Source organism: Larus michahellis, chromosome 18, assembly GCF_964199755.1.
Source record: "Larus michahellis chromosome 18, bLarMic1.1, whole genome shotgun sequence".
In the NCBI taxonomy this organism is placed as follows: domain Eukaryota; kingdom Metazoa; phylum Chordata; class Aves; order Charadriiformes; family Laridae; genus Larus; species Larus michahellis.
The window spans coordinates 3,669,027-3,685,751 of NC_133913.1; the positions used below are offsets into that span (position 1 = coordinate 3,669,027).

Below are 16,725 nucleotides of genomic sequence, written 5' to 3' on the forward strand. Positions count from 1 at the left end.
AGCCAAGTCCGCAATCTTTTCTCTGCTGAGCCAACAGCAGTTGCAGCCACAAACGATGTTACGACCTGCCGCAGAAGGCAGAATAAAAAATACAATCCACTCCGTACCTAGGAGCGAGCTGCATCTCCCAGCGAGCTGCAGGACAAAGCCAGTGATGAACAGAGACCTCCCCGCGCGCCCCGAACATCAGGTGTAACAACACCCCACACCTCACCCCAAATGCCAGCCCGGGAAGATGACGCTTGCAGCCCGTTTTGCTGGAAGCCCGCGGCAGATTCACGGGCGACACCAGGATCAGCAGCGACCGCGGGACGGAAACCGGCCCCCACCTACCCCGAGGTGTGTCCTGAACCCCCCCTCCAGCTCCTCCACACTCCCCCACCGCCTGACGGATGAATCCCAACACCGACCCAAAGGAGCTGGGGATAAGCCTTGCTTTTAAAAGTAGTTTATTTGGATTTTCCACATCCTTTAATGAATCGCAAATATATTAACAGAAAAGACTTTTTTTCCCCCCCCAAGACTGTACAATTTTCGAAATAAAAAGTCAGGAAAAGCAAAAAAAAAAAAAAAAAAGAAAAAAAAGGAAAAAGACAAATTACATTGTTTCAATGCAAATAGTACACACCACACCCACACTTTGCATTTTTCCATAGTTTTGTTGTAAGAAAATGACAGTTCCCTAATTCTTTTCAGTGAACTCACTCGCTCTAACCCGGCCGCCAGAGTGCCTTCATGCTCGCCCGCCTTCTCCCCGCCCCTCTTCAAAGGGAGCAACATCTTATCGATTAAATACTCGTTTTGTGTATCTATGTAGAAGGTAAAATAGCAGCGTGGTCAAAATGTTGAGATTCTTGGGAAAAAAGAAAAAAAAAAATGACTTTAAGCTCTGATGTACGTATAAAGCGAGTATTAAATCCCCCAGGTGGCATGAGCATCCTTTCAACATCCCGGCTGAATGAAGAGCTTCTTCCAGGATGCTGAAAGTTTTAGTACAGTCGTTCACGTTTTTTAGAGAACCAAAGGGGAAAAGCCACCCAATTTCCTAGAGCTCTGGTCCCTAGTTAAACAAGTGGCATTTTCCTATGGAAAAAGAATCGCGAGGAGCACCTGCGTACTCCTGCTTTTTGCTTGGAAAATACACTGGGAAGCAAAAGGAGGCTAATTAAGGTGTTAATTGGTGGCGTTTGCCTCCAGACCTTACGCTGAGGTGCTGCGTGGAGTCTCCTCCTGGCGAGGGCTGCGCTCGCGGAGGCTGCGGGAGGGGACCACGGACGCGGGTCGCTCCGGAGCAGGATGCGCGGGCTCCGCCACGGATGCACATCGGCTCTCGGGACACCTCAGCCCCGTCTCCTCCTCGGGGGGGGGAGGGGTGTGTGTGTGTGTGTGTGCTCCTCAGGAAAAGGGAATCGCCCCAAAATCTCCATGGCCACAAAAAGCCGTGCAAGACGGGGTCCGCTCCAGCCAGCACAAAGACGTCATGATTTTCAGTCAAATCATCAACCTTCCAGACACAAACTGGTCAGAAGCGCGTGGCAGAGGCACAAAGCTCCTTTAATATCGTTCCTCAGATTTTAGAAATTCTTTTTCACGCCATTAGGGGAATTTAAGCCTATTTTCCACTGCTTATCCTCCTACTTCAAAAAAAAAAAAAAAAAGGTGAGAATTATATTTTTGCTCAGCACTTGAGGATTATTTTTTCAAATGATAAAGGTGTCCGTGTGGCTGATGACCAGAGAGAAGCTGTGACGGGAGACGTGCCCAGTGTTAAGACAAGGACAGAAATTAAAAACCTGAAGTTCTAAAGGTAACTAAAAGAGCCCTAAAAACCAATACGTTAAAAAAAAAAAAAAACCCCAACCAAAACAACCCACAAACATTGACCGATCACGACAAATATGTTTCTATGAAATTTATATCATTCCCAATTTATTACGCATAAATTGCTCTTTAAAACTGCTTATACCGTACACTCTCTTTATCATCCCCGCATAAAGGGCACCAATCGTTGCAGAATGCGACAGAAAAAGATGATTTTGGACTCATGAACGTGGCGGAGCTTTCTTCTCACAGAAGCAGCCTCTGTAGAAGAGGAAAGTGTTCCCGGGGTGAGACTCTTAAAGAACAGCTTAAAAAATAAAAAGGAGAAAGACGGATAATTGCACGTTTTTGCATCCTGCTTGGACCACACTTTACAAAAGAGTTTTAAAAATGATACTAATCTTAGGTGATTATTTGATGCGTTTGACTAAGGTTCTGATTGTGTTAAGGCTTCCACGGTCTTCCCGGTCTATCGGTTTAGAAACAGTCACTCCGGATTAAAGGTCTGATGTTTTCACATTACAGCGGTACCTACGTTTCTCTTGTGATTTTTGCCCTTTATTAATTTTTATTCTCAAAAGGGGAAGAACAAGTCAAGGGGTACGTGTGAAATGAAGGAAGGTGGTGCTGACTCATTGCTCTGAAGTACAAAGTAAACACTGACCTTTCGGAAACTAGGTGAATAAATTAATTCGGGGTTAGAACACGAAAGCATTGGTTCTGCCATGTGATTTCCACTCCTGCAAGTTTGCGCTCTGAAGTAGGGACGGGGGGTATTTTACGTAGTCGGACGCACTCCCAGTCCTGAGCACGTGCATCGGGTTTGTTCACTGGAGACATTGCGGCTTTAAGGTCATTTACATTCCCTGGCATTTAAGTTACACTACAATACGCAAAAGTCTTTAACAGCCTGCGCTTGTCAACACTGTCCTTGAAGAACTTGGAAACGAAGTTCAGCACTCTGCTTACCAAGAAAGAACCAAACTAAGACACATTTCTGGAAAAAGAACAAGACACTGCTTCATTAGTACTATCCCCACATCTACTGGCTTCGTTACAGCAAACCACAAGTCTTTCTTCCATGATATTTTTTTTTTTTTTTCCAGCAAAGGGGAGTTCCAAAAATAGCATTTCCTCCTCAGTCGCTTTCATAAACGTAAAAGAGCCAACTCGGCAGAGTCAGCAGCAGCTGAACATTGCACTGCCATTAACTCTGGGTACAGCTGCAGTCTGAGTGGTGCACTCATGGTGTCAGTGGAGAACAACGACAATGCTGGCTCAGTGACGTGAAGACCCAGGATGCGAAGGAAGGGGAGAACACAACAGTACCAGTCTCACACTCAAGCCCAGATATACTGGCTTTCGGAGGTTAAAATTCATCGCTTTCAACGGCGTGGAGCTGCGTGTCATCTGCATCCGTCATGCTGCTCTCTTGGGACTCGTCTGTGCCAACTTGAAAGAAAAAGAAACACAGAGCGGTCAAACACTTCTGCTGCTCCCACTACAAAGATTCCCCCACGATCACCTCCAGGTTTGGGCTTCCCCTCACAATGCTTTAAAGCCACACGGCTCTTCCCTTTTTCCTTCTAATACACTGACCCCTGCCAGCTTAATGAAGTCTAATAAATGCATTTAGAAAGGAATTAACATGTAGCACACGTTAACAAAACGCACTGCCTTAGCCATCTTCTGTTAAAAATCTGCAATCTCAGACACCTGGTTATGTAGGGATGGGCCCGGAGGGTTCCGAAACTGCCTTAGGAGCAATTTAACCTTCCCCCTCCTTCAAAACACACCAGCCGCATGAAATGCCCGCATTAGTTACCCGCTGCATTGCGACCCCTCAATTTACAATCAAATAATACTCAATTAGTAGCGTCAGGCAGCCCCGACTTGCTCCCTGCTTCCGTGACAAGGAATACCGCACAACACCGGTGGGAAGGGAACTGCTGCGAGTAAAGGCAGCGAGACCTTGCTGATGCTGAGGGATTTCTCTGCTCGCTCAGCTCAGATGCCGGTTAACCCGGAGCTTCCAGGAAAACCCGGATTCCTACTGGTATTTGAGTAAGGAGAGCGCAGCATGCAGGATAAACGCATGCATACTGAGAGGCGACCCTTAAATCTTGAACTTCTCTACTTGTCAGAATTAGAACGAAGGTAAATATCTAATGATGGTCGTTCTTCACACACAGGAACGTGACTCGAGTCTGCTTTCCATAGTACAATTTAGCATATTAAGTGTAAATTCCCAAATATCCAAACTGCTTGACGTGGAGAAACACTGGAGCCTTTTAGTGCTTTAATGCAACAAACGATTCGCTGATTCTGTACAGTGGCCACAGCCAGGCCCATGCTAGCCCCAGTAACGCACAAAATGACTTCCACCAGCCAATATATTAAAGCCAGTTCCCCCAGCGCTACCTGAGTTTCCTCGAGCTTGTCCCGCGTGTCCCAAGAGTTATTCAGGCGAGACCGTGAAACTCTTTACAATTTATCTACAGCACCAGGGAAAGGGAATCGCTTAAACAAAATGAGAGTGTTAGGCTGGGTGTTGTTTTCTTTTGGGGGTTGGATTTGTGGTTGGTTTTGGGTGTTGTATGAGCGTTTTCTGGTGTTTTGTTTTTTTTTTTTTTGGGGAGGGGTGTGGGTTGTGGGCTTTGGGTTTGTGTTTTTTGGTTGTTTGGTGTAGGTGTCGCTCAGCAGTTCCAGTACTCTGTCTCCATCTTCTGGTCAGAAACACGCTCAGCCCCCAGCGAGCCAGGGTTCTAAATTCACCCAACCACAACGGGGAGAGGAAAAAAAAAAAAAAACAACCCAAAACCTCTTGCTCGTTGAGGAAGTGCAGTGCAGGAGAAGTTTCCAATATTAAAAAGCACACTGTACACAGGCTCAATGAAAACCAACATGATATACAGTAGGAAAACGTGACAACTTTTTCAGCTCAAGATTCAGAATTACAGAACATAGCATACATCTACTGATAAGAATCAAAAAAAAAAATCTGTCTCTGGAGGAAAAGAATTAAATTGCTTGTTAGTATTTATTTTCTATCGCCGTTTCAGCCTGCACCAAGGAGGTCAGCATTTATGACGATGCTTGCTTTAGAGCTGCCCATGCTTCATGGCATTTTAGCTCGTAATAAAAAGTTGAGAGAGAAGAGAAACCCAGGCCATTCCTTCTTGGGAGTTATTCTCAAGTATCGTAACAGAATGGTTTATTTTCTCTTGATTCAAATGAAACTGCTTCCATGACTTTAGATCAAAAGCTACTGTCATGTTTAGCAGCCCAAATATTTTTGCCCAATATCCAGTTTGTTTAACTTTTGACAAAGCTTCTACAGACAATTGCCATCACCATTCAGTTACCTTCAAATGATTCCGTGCTTCCATGAGGGAAGATGTACGGCTCTGGGAACATCTTGCTCTCCTAAGATACTATTAGCCAACCACAATTTGTATGAATTTACAATCATCGTTATCTCTGTCCCACTCCATCTACAGATTCTAAAGAAATGTCGCGATCCTTTATTCCACGCTTACTGTAGGAAGCATGAATGAATTCTTCCGAATGAAGAGCCTCTGGGAGTTCTCACGTGCTGAGCAGCCGAGGGGTGTGCTTCACTTGTGAAACCTGGGATTCTTCCTACCACCTAAGTGGAAATACCTTCTTGAATGACAAAAGGTTGGAAATACAAACCTGATTCATAGGGGTAACATTCACTGATTTGCTCTTCTTGGGTTATTGGTTCCTCATCATCTGGAAGGTAACGTTTATCGATGGCCTCTTTAATCTGGTTATTGGCTCCTTTGGGATCTAAGTCCATTGCCCATGAGAAATTCATTAGGGCCAAATGCGTTTGACCCAGTTTTTTATAAACCTAAAATAAAAAGCGTAAAATGCTACATTTACATGAAGTTGCTACTTGAAGGTTTGGACAACAAACATGCCAAGCCACAGTTAACTGATATTTTGTGAAAAGCCAGAGGGTAGATACGGAAGATTTATTATACGAGTCCCAAGGGAAACAGCAAATATGTGTAGAAAGAATGAGCAAGTGTTTCTAGTTAAGTCTCCAAAAAATTAAACTAGCAGCTGACAGATTAAAAAAAAACAAACAACAAGGCGGCGGATCTTCAGATATAAATTTAAGCTTTGGAACTTGGCAGCAGGGTGGTGTAAGAGCTATTAGCGTACATGTTTTGTTTTGTCTTACCCCCTTCGCCACCCTTTCAGTTTCTTGAGTCATTGTTACCCCAGATCTACTCGTGGCTCAGGAAAAGCCCAAAGTCTCAGACTCTCAGTGTCAGAGGCCCAGAGAATTGCTTGGGGTAGTATCGCCACATGCGCACAATGATACTCTTATACTCTTCCCTACAGCTCTCCTATTGAGGACTAGCAAAGGCAGGACACACGGTCAGACAGATTTTTGATCTAGCTCAGCGTGGCCGTTCTTACATCCTCAAGTGGCATTTTTCATTGGCAGGTAGAGAAAATAACGGGCCATTAAGTGACGCCCAGCTTGTCCTGCTAAACTGAACGGCAACATTTCCAAGACAACACTGCCCTGCAGAATCCAGCCCGTATTTCACTTCCCTTGTCACCACAACTTGCACTGAAGCTCTCCTTATCATTAGGGACAGATGAGCAAGTAATTTATCTGTGTTAAGCATTTAAACAGTGAAAGTACTTAAGTTTGGCAGGACATGGCAACTCTAACGTCAATGTAGAGGTCCAGCTACAAATACCAGTCAGTAAGTTTCAGCACAAATCCTTTTACCTCTCTCCAGCTTAAAGAAATAAAGAAATCTTGCTGATGAAGAGCTCTCCAGGACTGCGCTAGAGGTAAAGTTTGTGTTGTGGCTTCCTATTGAACAGACACCCCACGGAAGAAAAGTGCAGAACTTACTTAAAACATATTAGCAGAGAAGATGGTGGGAAGGGAGATTTCTATTACTAGATTACTTTTCCCTGGCATTGAACACAAAGACGACTGGAATGTAAACGCAGCTGACAAACTAGTAATACCTTTTCCTGTGCTACCCTACTCTTATTAGTCTCCTTCTCTCAAACCGATAACCTTCTACAACTCTTTCGGGGAGGCCGTCAGCTGAAAAGAACACCGAGGCTACTGATGGAGACTTAGAGTTTTCTACACTTACCCCTTGTTCAGCATTTCCGATACAACGCATTAGAAGGCGATTCAACGTTTTAATAGCTACACACGCAACTACCCAACACTGCTGATTGAGGGACGGACTATCCCTCAAAATTTTAAGGCTTTCCATTGATCACATCATTGCTATCATACTGAACCAAATCTTGATTCTGTGAAAGACACACGTCTGCGTGCATAACCACTGTATGTCTTTTCAGTGGAGTATCTTTATCAGGACCAATTAGTTATTTTAATTAATTATCTTTCAAGGTGACAGTGGTGAAATCAAAGCAGGCAAAGAATAACACTAGCTCGGGTTATTTTTTCTTGGTATGTTTTAAAGACAGCTAAAGGCTGCTCCGGTAATAACTGTCTTTTGCATTTAAAAGCTGATACATAATAAAACTGTGAGCAGTGAGCCTTATTTAAAGCTTTGGGAATTTTTAGAATACTGCTCTGCATGGAAGCAGCTTGGTGACAAATTTTCTCATTAGGCACACATTTCTGCAACAAGGGAAACCAAAGGACTCATGAGCACCGTTAGGTTTTACCTACCTTTCCTATTAAAAAGTAAACAAGAGACTCTTTGGGAACAATCTGTTTCAGTTCTTCAAGTTCTTGTAAAGCAGACTGAAGAGGAAGAGAAAAAAAAAAAAGAGCTTATTAAGTACAAGCCAGCGGTCTGCAACCAGTTATGACATCACTAAACTGTGAGTTAGCACCAATGTGAAATAAAAAAAAATAAATTTGGCATTTACATACAGTATATTCCACCAAGAACAACAGTGCAATCTCACGAGAAACATCTAAAATTCTTTTTACATTAGCTTCCCCATTAAAGATTGTAGCATATTACCACCACGTTATTACACAAATTGAGCAAGTTTATTGGGCTTTGGTCTCCTACAACGCATTAACTGACATTAAATGCCCCCATCACCCCCAAAAAGGCGTAACAGGGTAGAAGACAAGCGGCTGACAGTGTATTTACAGTGGGCACTTCCTACAGATTACCAAGCTTCCGAAAAAAGAACACGGATGCGTTTTGTGCTGGATGTACTGCTCTCAAGCCTCTGCTTTCCAAAGGTTCTGGTTTTAGATATCTATCTGTGGACTTTTAAAAACGATGACTGGATTTATATGAGGCATTCAAAGTCCAAAATATTTAGTGAAAGTTCTACTTTACTAACAACTAATTGTTGACACAATTAATTTATTCTGCTGTGACAGTAACCTGGCATTATTAAGAAATTCCACCTAATTACTCCGCAGTTCAAAGTAAACATTGGTTTTAGTTATAAAAAGTTCCATTCAACCCCCTAAAACCTATCGATGTGAACACAATCTCAAGTTAGGGCTTGCCACATAAATGGAAGTGTAAGCCTACATTTATTTACTGAACGCTAGCCAAATTTATCACACTATCAAAATTCTCTTAGTACTGGTGCTAAAAACCAAAATGTTTCATTAAGTTTTACGTAGTTTATGTGAAGAGCGTTAACTTTAGTGTTACTAAACTTTAGTGTTACTTTATCAAGTCTGATAAAGAAAAGAGTCTAAATGTTTTATTTCCTAAAACATTACTTCACCATGGTCAACAAGTTCCTTCACTAGCAATAAGACAGCGGACTATTAGATTTATTTTTTTTCCCCTCTTGTGTTTATCCTCTGCTTTTAAAGTTTAAAACCAATCTACAAATGGGCACTTCAGTAAGTCCTTAATCTTAATGCATTTTATATTGAATTGGTTCAGTTACGAGTTTTAAAAGAAAACGTTCTAAGTAAAGTTTTCCCTTTCCGTGTGCACACGCATTTCTGAAGCGAGGTTTCAAAAGCCAGACCGCGGCTTGTCTTCTGTGGCCAAAAAAACCCAGGCCAGAGGACAAGAGTCACTACAAAGCCAGATCTTAACTCATTCCAAACAGGATACAGGTCAGCAGGAGATCAACCAAAGTTGCTTTGCTTCTTACTGCGTGGCAAGGTTTTGGTAGCAGGGGGGCTACAGGGGTGGCTTCTGTGAGAAGGTGTCAGAAGCTTCCGCGATGTCCAACAGAGCCAAAGCCAGCTGGCTCCAAGATGGACTCACCGCTGGCCAAAGCCAAGCCCATCACCAATGGTGGTAGCACCTCTGGGATAACAGGGTTAAGGGGAAAAAAAAATAAATATGCGTGACAGCAACCAGGAAAGAGGAGTGAAGGAACAACTCCGCAGACACCAAGGTCAGTGCAGGAGGAAGAGGAGCTGCTCCAGGCACTGCAGTAGAAATTCCCCTGCAGCCTGTGAAGACCATGGTGAGGCAGGCTGTCCCCTGCTGCCCACAGACGTCCAGGGTGGAGCAGATGTCCCCTTGCCGCCCGCAGAGGGCCCCACGCCAGAGCAAGTAAGTGCCTGAAGGAGGCTGTGACCCTGTGGAGAGCCCGTGCTGGAGCAGGCTCCTGGCAGGACCTGTGGCCCCATGGAGAGAGGAGCCCACGCTGGAGCAGATCTGCTGGCAGGAGTTGTGACCCCGTGGGGGCCCCACGCTGGAGCAGTCTGTTCCTGAAGGACTGCACCCCATGAAAGGGACCCACGCTGGAGCAGTTCTTCAGGAACTTGCCTTCAGCCCATGGGAAGGGCTCATACTGGAGCAGTTTGTGGAGAACTGTCTCCCCATGGGAGGGACCCCATGCTGGAGCTGGGAAAGAGTGCGAGGATGCTGCTCCTTCCTCCTCAGGGGGAGGACGGATGGGCAGAGACAACAGTGATGGACAGACCACAACTCCCATTCCTTGTCCCCCTGTGCCACTCGGTGGGAGGAGGTCAAGAAATCAGGAGTCAAGTTGAGCCCGGGAAGAAGGGAGGAGTAAGGGGAAGGCGTTTAAAAGATTTGGTTTTATTTTCTCATCACCCTACTCTGATTGGATTGGCAATAAATCAAACTAATCCCCAAGTCGAATCTGTTTTGCCCGTGACAGTAACTGGTGAGGGATCTCTCCCTGTCCTTCTCTTGACCCATGAGCCTTTCATTCTATTTTCTCTCCCCTGTCCAGCTGAGGAGGGGGAGCGACAGAGCAGCTTTGGTGGGCACCTGATGTCCAGCCAGGGTCAGCCCACCGGAATAACACAGCCTTTGAAATAGCTGGTTCTTATTGCTGTAATTGCTATGTTTTACCGACCTTTTTTTAGTAATTTAGTATAAACTCACGATAATACAATCAAGTGTCAGTGACAGCTGCAATGATTTCCCCTTCTTTCCTTTCTTTTTCCAGGGTCAGACTGAAATAATAATAATTTAAAAAGCATCACCTCTTGGCCCCAGATTTTAACACCATCAAAAAACTTAACATATTTCCCTTGGTGAAGGTGGCACTTATCAAAGCTAATGCTTCACGTTAGCCTCTACAAGACAGGCCAATGTCCCAGGCTCTTCCTGCAAGCCCTGATGCTTCCCAGCATTAATCTGTAAACACTGAGCTTCCAGTGCATCCCCACTCCTAGCTACAGCTATTTGAAGATAACTTAAGGTTGTCTACAGATACCAAATCTTACCTTGTATTTTTCATTCGCAAATAATACAGAAGCTCTATGGAATTTGCATAGCGGGTTCTTGGGGTCAATGTTAATAGCTTTGTTCAAAGTATCCAAAGCCTTTTCGGATTTTTTCAGTGCATGCTGGACCTATTACAGAAAGAGAGAACAATTTTTAAAGGGGAAAAAAGTAACAGCTCATTTGCCAGACAAGGCCAAATCCATTTGACTACATTTACTTACAATCTGTTCCTTTAAAAAAAAATAAATAAATATTTGTCTAATTCTAGACCAAGTCTTAACAAGCTTTCTTACAAGAAGAAAACTTCACCTCACCTCGTCTCCACCTCAAAACGCTCTCCCCACCCGATGGATTACAGAAAGTATTTAACATTTGGCCAGGGGTAAACTCAACGCCTTTCTCCGTATATAAGTGAGAAGCAGCCACTGTCCCTGTAATATTTGACACAGCTTTGTTACCACATCCAAGGCAAGTGAAGGCCAGCAGGTAACGATCCATCACCCTTACACAGCCTTAAGTCACCAGCACAAATATCTGAGAACTGCTACCCAACTTCGTAAAGGAGCATCCGCTAGCGAGGCTGCTGTTTTCCAAGGACTGCAGATGAATAAGTGACCAACTCTTCAAACAGCCCTGTAAATTTAATTGCCTGGACGGTGGCTGAAGCAGCTGCCTGCTGCTTAAGCTTCGTTTGGCGTAAAGTGTCTTAAGTAGGAAGTTGTCACATCTACAAGTGACTGGAATGAGGATAATGTGGAAATACAGCCAGGACAAAAATACTGCACTATGAAAGGAGAGACGGGTGCTCTCGCATTTTATAGACCTGGAAATGCTCATCCAAGTGGATACGACAGCAGTTAAAAAAACACACTTGATTTCTTACCTATTAAGTATAAAAAAACCCCTATAAATACTCTGTTCACATTAATATCTGCACACAGTCTTGATTTTCCTATCACTACTATTTTGGCTGAGTAACAAACATCACCTGACAGTATAATTTCATTACTGGCTAAAAGTAACTTGGAGAGAGAGGAGGGTTTCTTTTCTGAGACATTAATCCTGTGGTTATTCATTCATGTGGCACTTAAGACCCTTCAATAGGTACTCTGAATTTGTTAGGCTTTTTCCCTAAAAACATTCAGAATGACTTTTCTACTGCAAAAAAAAGAAGTACAGAAGCAGATGAAAACACAAGGACAAAGTGCAATCTACTTACTACTCCAATGTGACACAGTAAGACTGAGCTCTGCGGATTGATATCAAGTGCTTTCTGGAAATGCATTTCTGCTAGACTGAATTTTTCCTGTTTGTAATAAATCATTCCCAACCCATACCTGCAAGCAGAGAAACAATCCCGTTAAATAAGACTGTATCGTAATCAAACTAGTCTTTGGCAGTGAGTATGACCTGGCAGAAACGGTCTACAGACTTGCCAACCCCATCCAGAGTGGGAAACTATTTCCTGTGGGGCAAAAAGCTATGTCTAAAGTTAGCTTGGGTTTTCTTTTGCTGAATTGGGTAGTTTGAAGAATTGGTATCTGATACAGGGGAAGACTGGCTAAACAGCCGCAAAGTAAAAAGCATACAAAAGTTTCTCAAGACTAAGTGACTTTTAGATCTAACTTTGACTGCTTTATCCATTTTTTTCTTTTTCCACAGAAAAAGCTGTAAGAAACTGACTATGAGGGCAGATCCCTCATTCCTCCCACTGCAATTAAAGAACAATCAACCAGACGCACGAGGAGTGCTGCACACAAGAACGAAACAGCTAGGGTTATACAGCCAAGAAGATCTGTGGAAACCAAAAAAACCCTCCAATTTCTTGCCCTCCTTGTGGAACTAAGTGTTTAATAAATATCGGAGGCCCACATCGTCTACAGAAATAATTTTGCTCTCTAAGAAGAGAAGGGCGGTAGGGAAACGACAGCAGCGACAGCATCCAAAAGCTATTTCTCCAAAAGGAGTTCTGTATCACATGCAATAAAGAGGAGGATGAAGCAAAACTTACCATGCATTATAGTGTCTAGGGTTGACTCTGATTGCATTTCTAAAACAAGCTAATGCTTTGTCTAGTTCTTCCGTTAGCACAAATTCGTGCCCCAAGAGGGTGTAGGCATAAGCATAGTTGGGATCAACTTGAATGGCTCGCTGGAAGAACTTGATTGCAATGTCATGCTCTCGTTGCAAGCTGAAACAGTTTCCTGCAGCACACCAAGCCTGGCAAAAAACAGCGTCTCAAGATCAGCACACTTTTTACAACCCAGAGTGACTAAGCTTGAGCTGAACAGATTTTTTTCCATACTGATTTACATGATTATATGTAAATTCCCTCCTAGATTAAAAAATAAGAATATTAATAAAACAGTTAAGTCTCATTCCTGAGAGGCAGACAGGCCTAAATACACCTTACAGATACACAAGCTGAAATACAGAAATCAAAAATTTAAGGACACCCAAGACGTTTGTGCCAATTAGATACTTTGATGACTAACAACTGTTGAAAAGGCTAGAAATAAAACATCTTAGATATTTAAGAATAATGAAGGGGGAGACGGCACATTCAATTTCACTCTTCAGCTGCCTCCAACTGACAAATCTGGAAATTTGCAGAACAACAATTTTAGCAGCAGCCTCCTCTTTCCCTCCTGCTCAGCACCGAGGTTGTAGAGCATCACAGCCCAGGGTTCCTTGCTTTCCCATATTTTTTAGCATCACCGCTAAATTGCATAACAGTTCTCCACTCCTTGTATTAGAATTTGCATTTTCTTCTCTCCAGGATATCTTAATACAACTAGCAACTCCTTCGTTGGTTTATTTTCCTCACTATTAGCCAAGCGAACAAGACAACGTGAACAGGATTCTCTCCTCCAAAAAAAAAAAAATAATCCCAATATAATCTAGAGTTTCCTCAACTATTAAGAAAACATTTATAAACACATACATCTATTACTTTTACTGTGGCACCTGTTAAAAGACGCCTGGCCTTTTGCGTATCGTAACTTTATGTTACCATACACTCTGCAGTTTAATGGACTTTGGCATAAAAAAGTGCAACATTAGGTCTGAAAATAAGTTCCAGAGCAAATATGTTTTAAAGTGCCATTGAATTAACTACAGCAATTAAAAGGTGGTACAGGAAACAGATATTCCTTATCTTTGCACACTGGCAGCAGCAGGAGCGACTGACTAACCCATGATCTTCCTGGATGAATGGTGCCAATGCAAATTTAAATAACCATTAACAGATAAAAGGTTTCAACCTGTTCCATGTAAGCTGATATTCTAATTCCAAGAAGCCATTTCAGGCATCATCAGTTCAACAGACAATCCTGCCACCTCCCTCTCCAGTTTTGCCACGCACGTCACACAGGAGAATACACTTGAAAGAGATTAAAGCCGAGAGCTTTGTTCCGAATAATTAGTTTTGCCCCATACAGTTCCCCTCTTCTCATTCACGTCCACAGCATTTTTACCTCCGGTGAGTTTTTATCCATGTCCGTCAAATCCTTTGAGAGAACTGAGAGCGCAACATCTTTCTGCAGATGCCACAGCGTAGTCGAATAGATCTCCATGCCTTCTACTCTGTAGTTCTCAATCCTCCTTACTTCGGAAAATATTCTCTCAGCCTAGGAACAGAAGTTAAACTTAAAAACAAGATTCCACCCACCAAAGCAGAGCACTTAAGTCAAGGTTAGAAGCCTCCTGTGTCCAGACTGAGCACCCTCTTTGTTTTCGGTGTACTACGCAGAGCTACTAGCCCTGTAACTTCCCCATCAAGCGAAGGAAGCGACTGTACCGCAATAGTTGCGTCCCCAGAAATGCAGCCAGTCCTCCCTACTGATGACTCATTACATTACTGTTTCTATCACGGCACAAAAGCGAGGCAAAAAAAAAGTTATCCGCAAAAATCAGGAAGTTGTAGCCTACATTTATGGGCGAGTTGTGATTATCAGCCATTCTTCCAGATGGCAGGTATTGCGTTCACAGCGAGTGCGACACCCTCCAGACACTGTGCATAATAATTACAAGGCAAAAGGCAACATGACAGTCACTGCAGTGACCACAGCTGACACGGGCATGCATAAGCATGCGACAACACACACGTGCTTTACTTTCATTTGAAAGAGCCACCCTTCTTATCAACCGTCAGCTAATGAAGTCTTTCTGACATAGATATCTATTCCATAAAGTGCCAGGTTACAACACTCAAAGCAGCAACAAGGGAAGAAGCCTGGCTTTAGGAAACCACTAGAGTCTGTAGCCTCAGTTTTCAAAATAAACTATTAAGCAGCACAACGTGCTCCATCTCTAATCAGATTCTGCACACAGTTTCAAAACCGCTTCTGAAGCCTACTCTATTTGTCTCCTGCACACGACCTGTTAAAGTGTGCTTAAAAAACTTCTGAGGAAGCGGGCACACCAGCTCTCAGGACACCAGCGACAAGGAGAGTTAAACTCTGGATCACCCTTAGCCGCTCGCTTCTGCAGCGGTTTGACATCACCTCAGCCGTGCCAACACCATCATTTCTGAGGCTGCAAAGGAAACTAGGTCACTGATGTGATCTGCGTTAACTAAAAAGGGCAAGAGGAGTTTTTGGTTTTAGAACTCAAATTGTTTCAGGGAATCTAATTTACAACGTTGCAGTATGAACAATTACATCAGCACAGCTGTGGGTGAAGACGCAAGAGGAAATAACATTAAAAGAAATCTAAAGTGTAACTCAGCTTCTTCAGGAAAGTTCAACGACTACTGATGCAGATTTAGGTCCAAATCAATTTCAGATATAACTTTCATGTTTATACAGTCATCTCAACTGTAAACTCCCTGTTGCTTTTACAGGCCGTCCGCAGGTTTTGGGCAAAGCTGTGCCATGTCAAAATGCAAAGAGTAAGAACCAACCCACACCCTTCCTACCTGCATATACTCTGCGAGTTCGAAGTAAGCTCTCCCAATTTGGCACAGCACCCAGCCAGTGTTGTAGTGGTGGGATGGTAAATGGCTTAAAATATTTATCGCTTCTTTGCAGTTGTACGAACACAAGGCTAAGTAACCTTTCCCCATGTCACGAAGAAGGCTCATCAAACCTTCTAGGAGAAAAATACAATAAATGGAAGTGGAAAAAAGACGGCTGAGACTTATTTACTTGAGACTGCTAATCCCGTAAGCTCTCCATTGTGGCAGGCACTGCTCCTGAACTCGCCTATGAAAATCTCTCAGGAGTTCCCAAACACAGGCTTATACACTCTTAATTTAGGCATAATATTCCAAAGATCAACCTTTTTAATGGAAGTCTGATAGTAACGACTTCTTAAGCCAGCAACAGAACACTCAGGCACAGAGAAACTCTGAAGTTCAGGGCAACTGGAGTTTTGCATTTACAGCAGCTATTCAAACATTTTGTTAGGTCTGAACACAGTTTCCACATGTCTGGTATCCATGGATACATCTTCTTGCTGCCTGGAAACATTACTGAGCCAAAAAGAGAAGAATTCAGCAGTTTGTCTAGGATTTTCTGACAATCTGAATAAAGACTTGTTTTTAAACAAATGGGAAATATGAAGGGAGAACAGCCTGTATAAACCCGATTTTGAGGGAAGATGACTGGGTTACTCATAGCGCCTTCGAATCAGTTTCCAAGAATCTTGCCTGGAAATATTTTAATCATTAATAAGGATCAGTGCTCGCAAGATACACCTGCTTACAGCTAGCCGCTTTTAATACTTCTTCACATGTTCGTATTAAGTTAACTAGAAGATACTGAATTCAATCAGTTTTCATAATTATACAAAAGCGATAGCTGCAGGCTAACCGAAACAAGAAAGAAGCGAACACTGGAGCAACATTTTTTTTTCCCCCATTCAACCTTCAAATAGAGATATACTAAGTTTTACTCTACTGGAGTCCAATAGTGTTCAAACAGACCTGCTGCTGCCTTCTGTAGCGTAAAAGCCTGGATCTGTGGTGCAACAGTGGAAATTTTCCCTTCTGAAATGATGGAAGAGTCCAGTTTGGTAATTTCCAAACCATCATTTAAGTTTGGTTGAGTTATTCCTCCCTTATTTGTTTTACTTTTTGTTTTTCTGTTTGGAATCTTAGGTGGAAACTTCATTTTTAATTTTTTGCTATTTTCCTGCAATTAAGAAAAGTAAGAGTTACGTATATTAAAAAAAAAGTCTTTTCAATTCAGAAGACTAAACTTGGAAGTGACTTGCGTAA

At 42.9% G+C, this 16,725-nt stretch overlaps 1 protein-coding gene across 8 annotated transcripts in view; it reads right to left on the reverse strand.

Moving 5' to 3' along the window:
• Window positions 1-432: 432 nt before the first annotated feature.
• CDC27 (cell division cycle 27) overlaps window positions 433-16,725 on the reverse strand; it is a 36,188-nt gene continuing 19,895 nt past the window's right edge. For 5 of the 8 annotated variants that reach the window (XM_074561598.1, XM_074561596.1, XM_074561601.1 and 2 more), the window contains exons 11-19: window positions 16,432-16,639; window positions 15,424-15,596; window positions 13,982-14,134; window positions 12,517-12,725; window positions 11,725-11,842; window positions 10,505-10,633; window positions 7,532-7,606; window positions 5,518-5,698; window positions 433-3,273 (exon numbers count right to left, since the gene is read on the reverse strand). In XM_074561598.1, the coding sequence (XP_074417699.1) occupies window positions 3,191-3,273; window positions 5,518-5,698; window positions 7,532-7,606; window positions 10,505-10,633; window positions 11,725-11,842; window positions 12,517-12,725; window positions 13,982-14,134; window positions 15,424-15,596; window positions 16,432-16,639 (1,329 nt within the window). In that variant the 3' untranslated portion in view covers window positions 433-3,190. The remainder of the gene's footprint in view (window positions 3,274-5,517; window positions 5,699-7,531; window positions 7,607-10,504; window positions 10,634-11,724; window positions 11,843-12,516; window positions 12,726-13,981; window positions 14,135-15,423; window positions 15,597-16,431; window positions 16,640-16,725) is intronic. The other 3 variants (XM_074561599.1, XM_074561597.1, XM_074561603.1) reach the window with 1 other exon arrangement.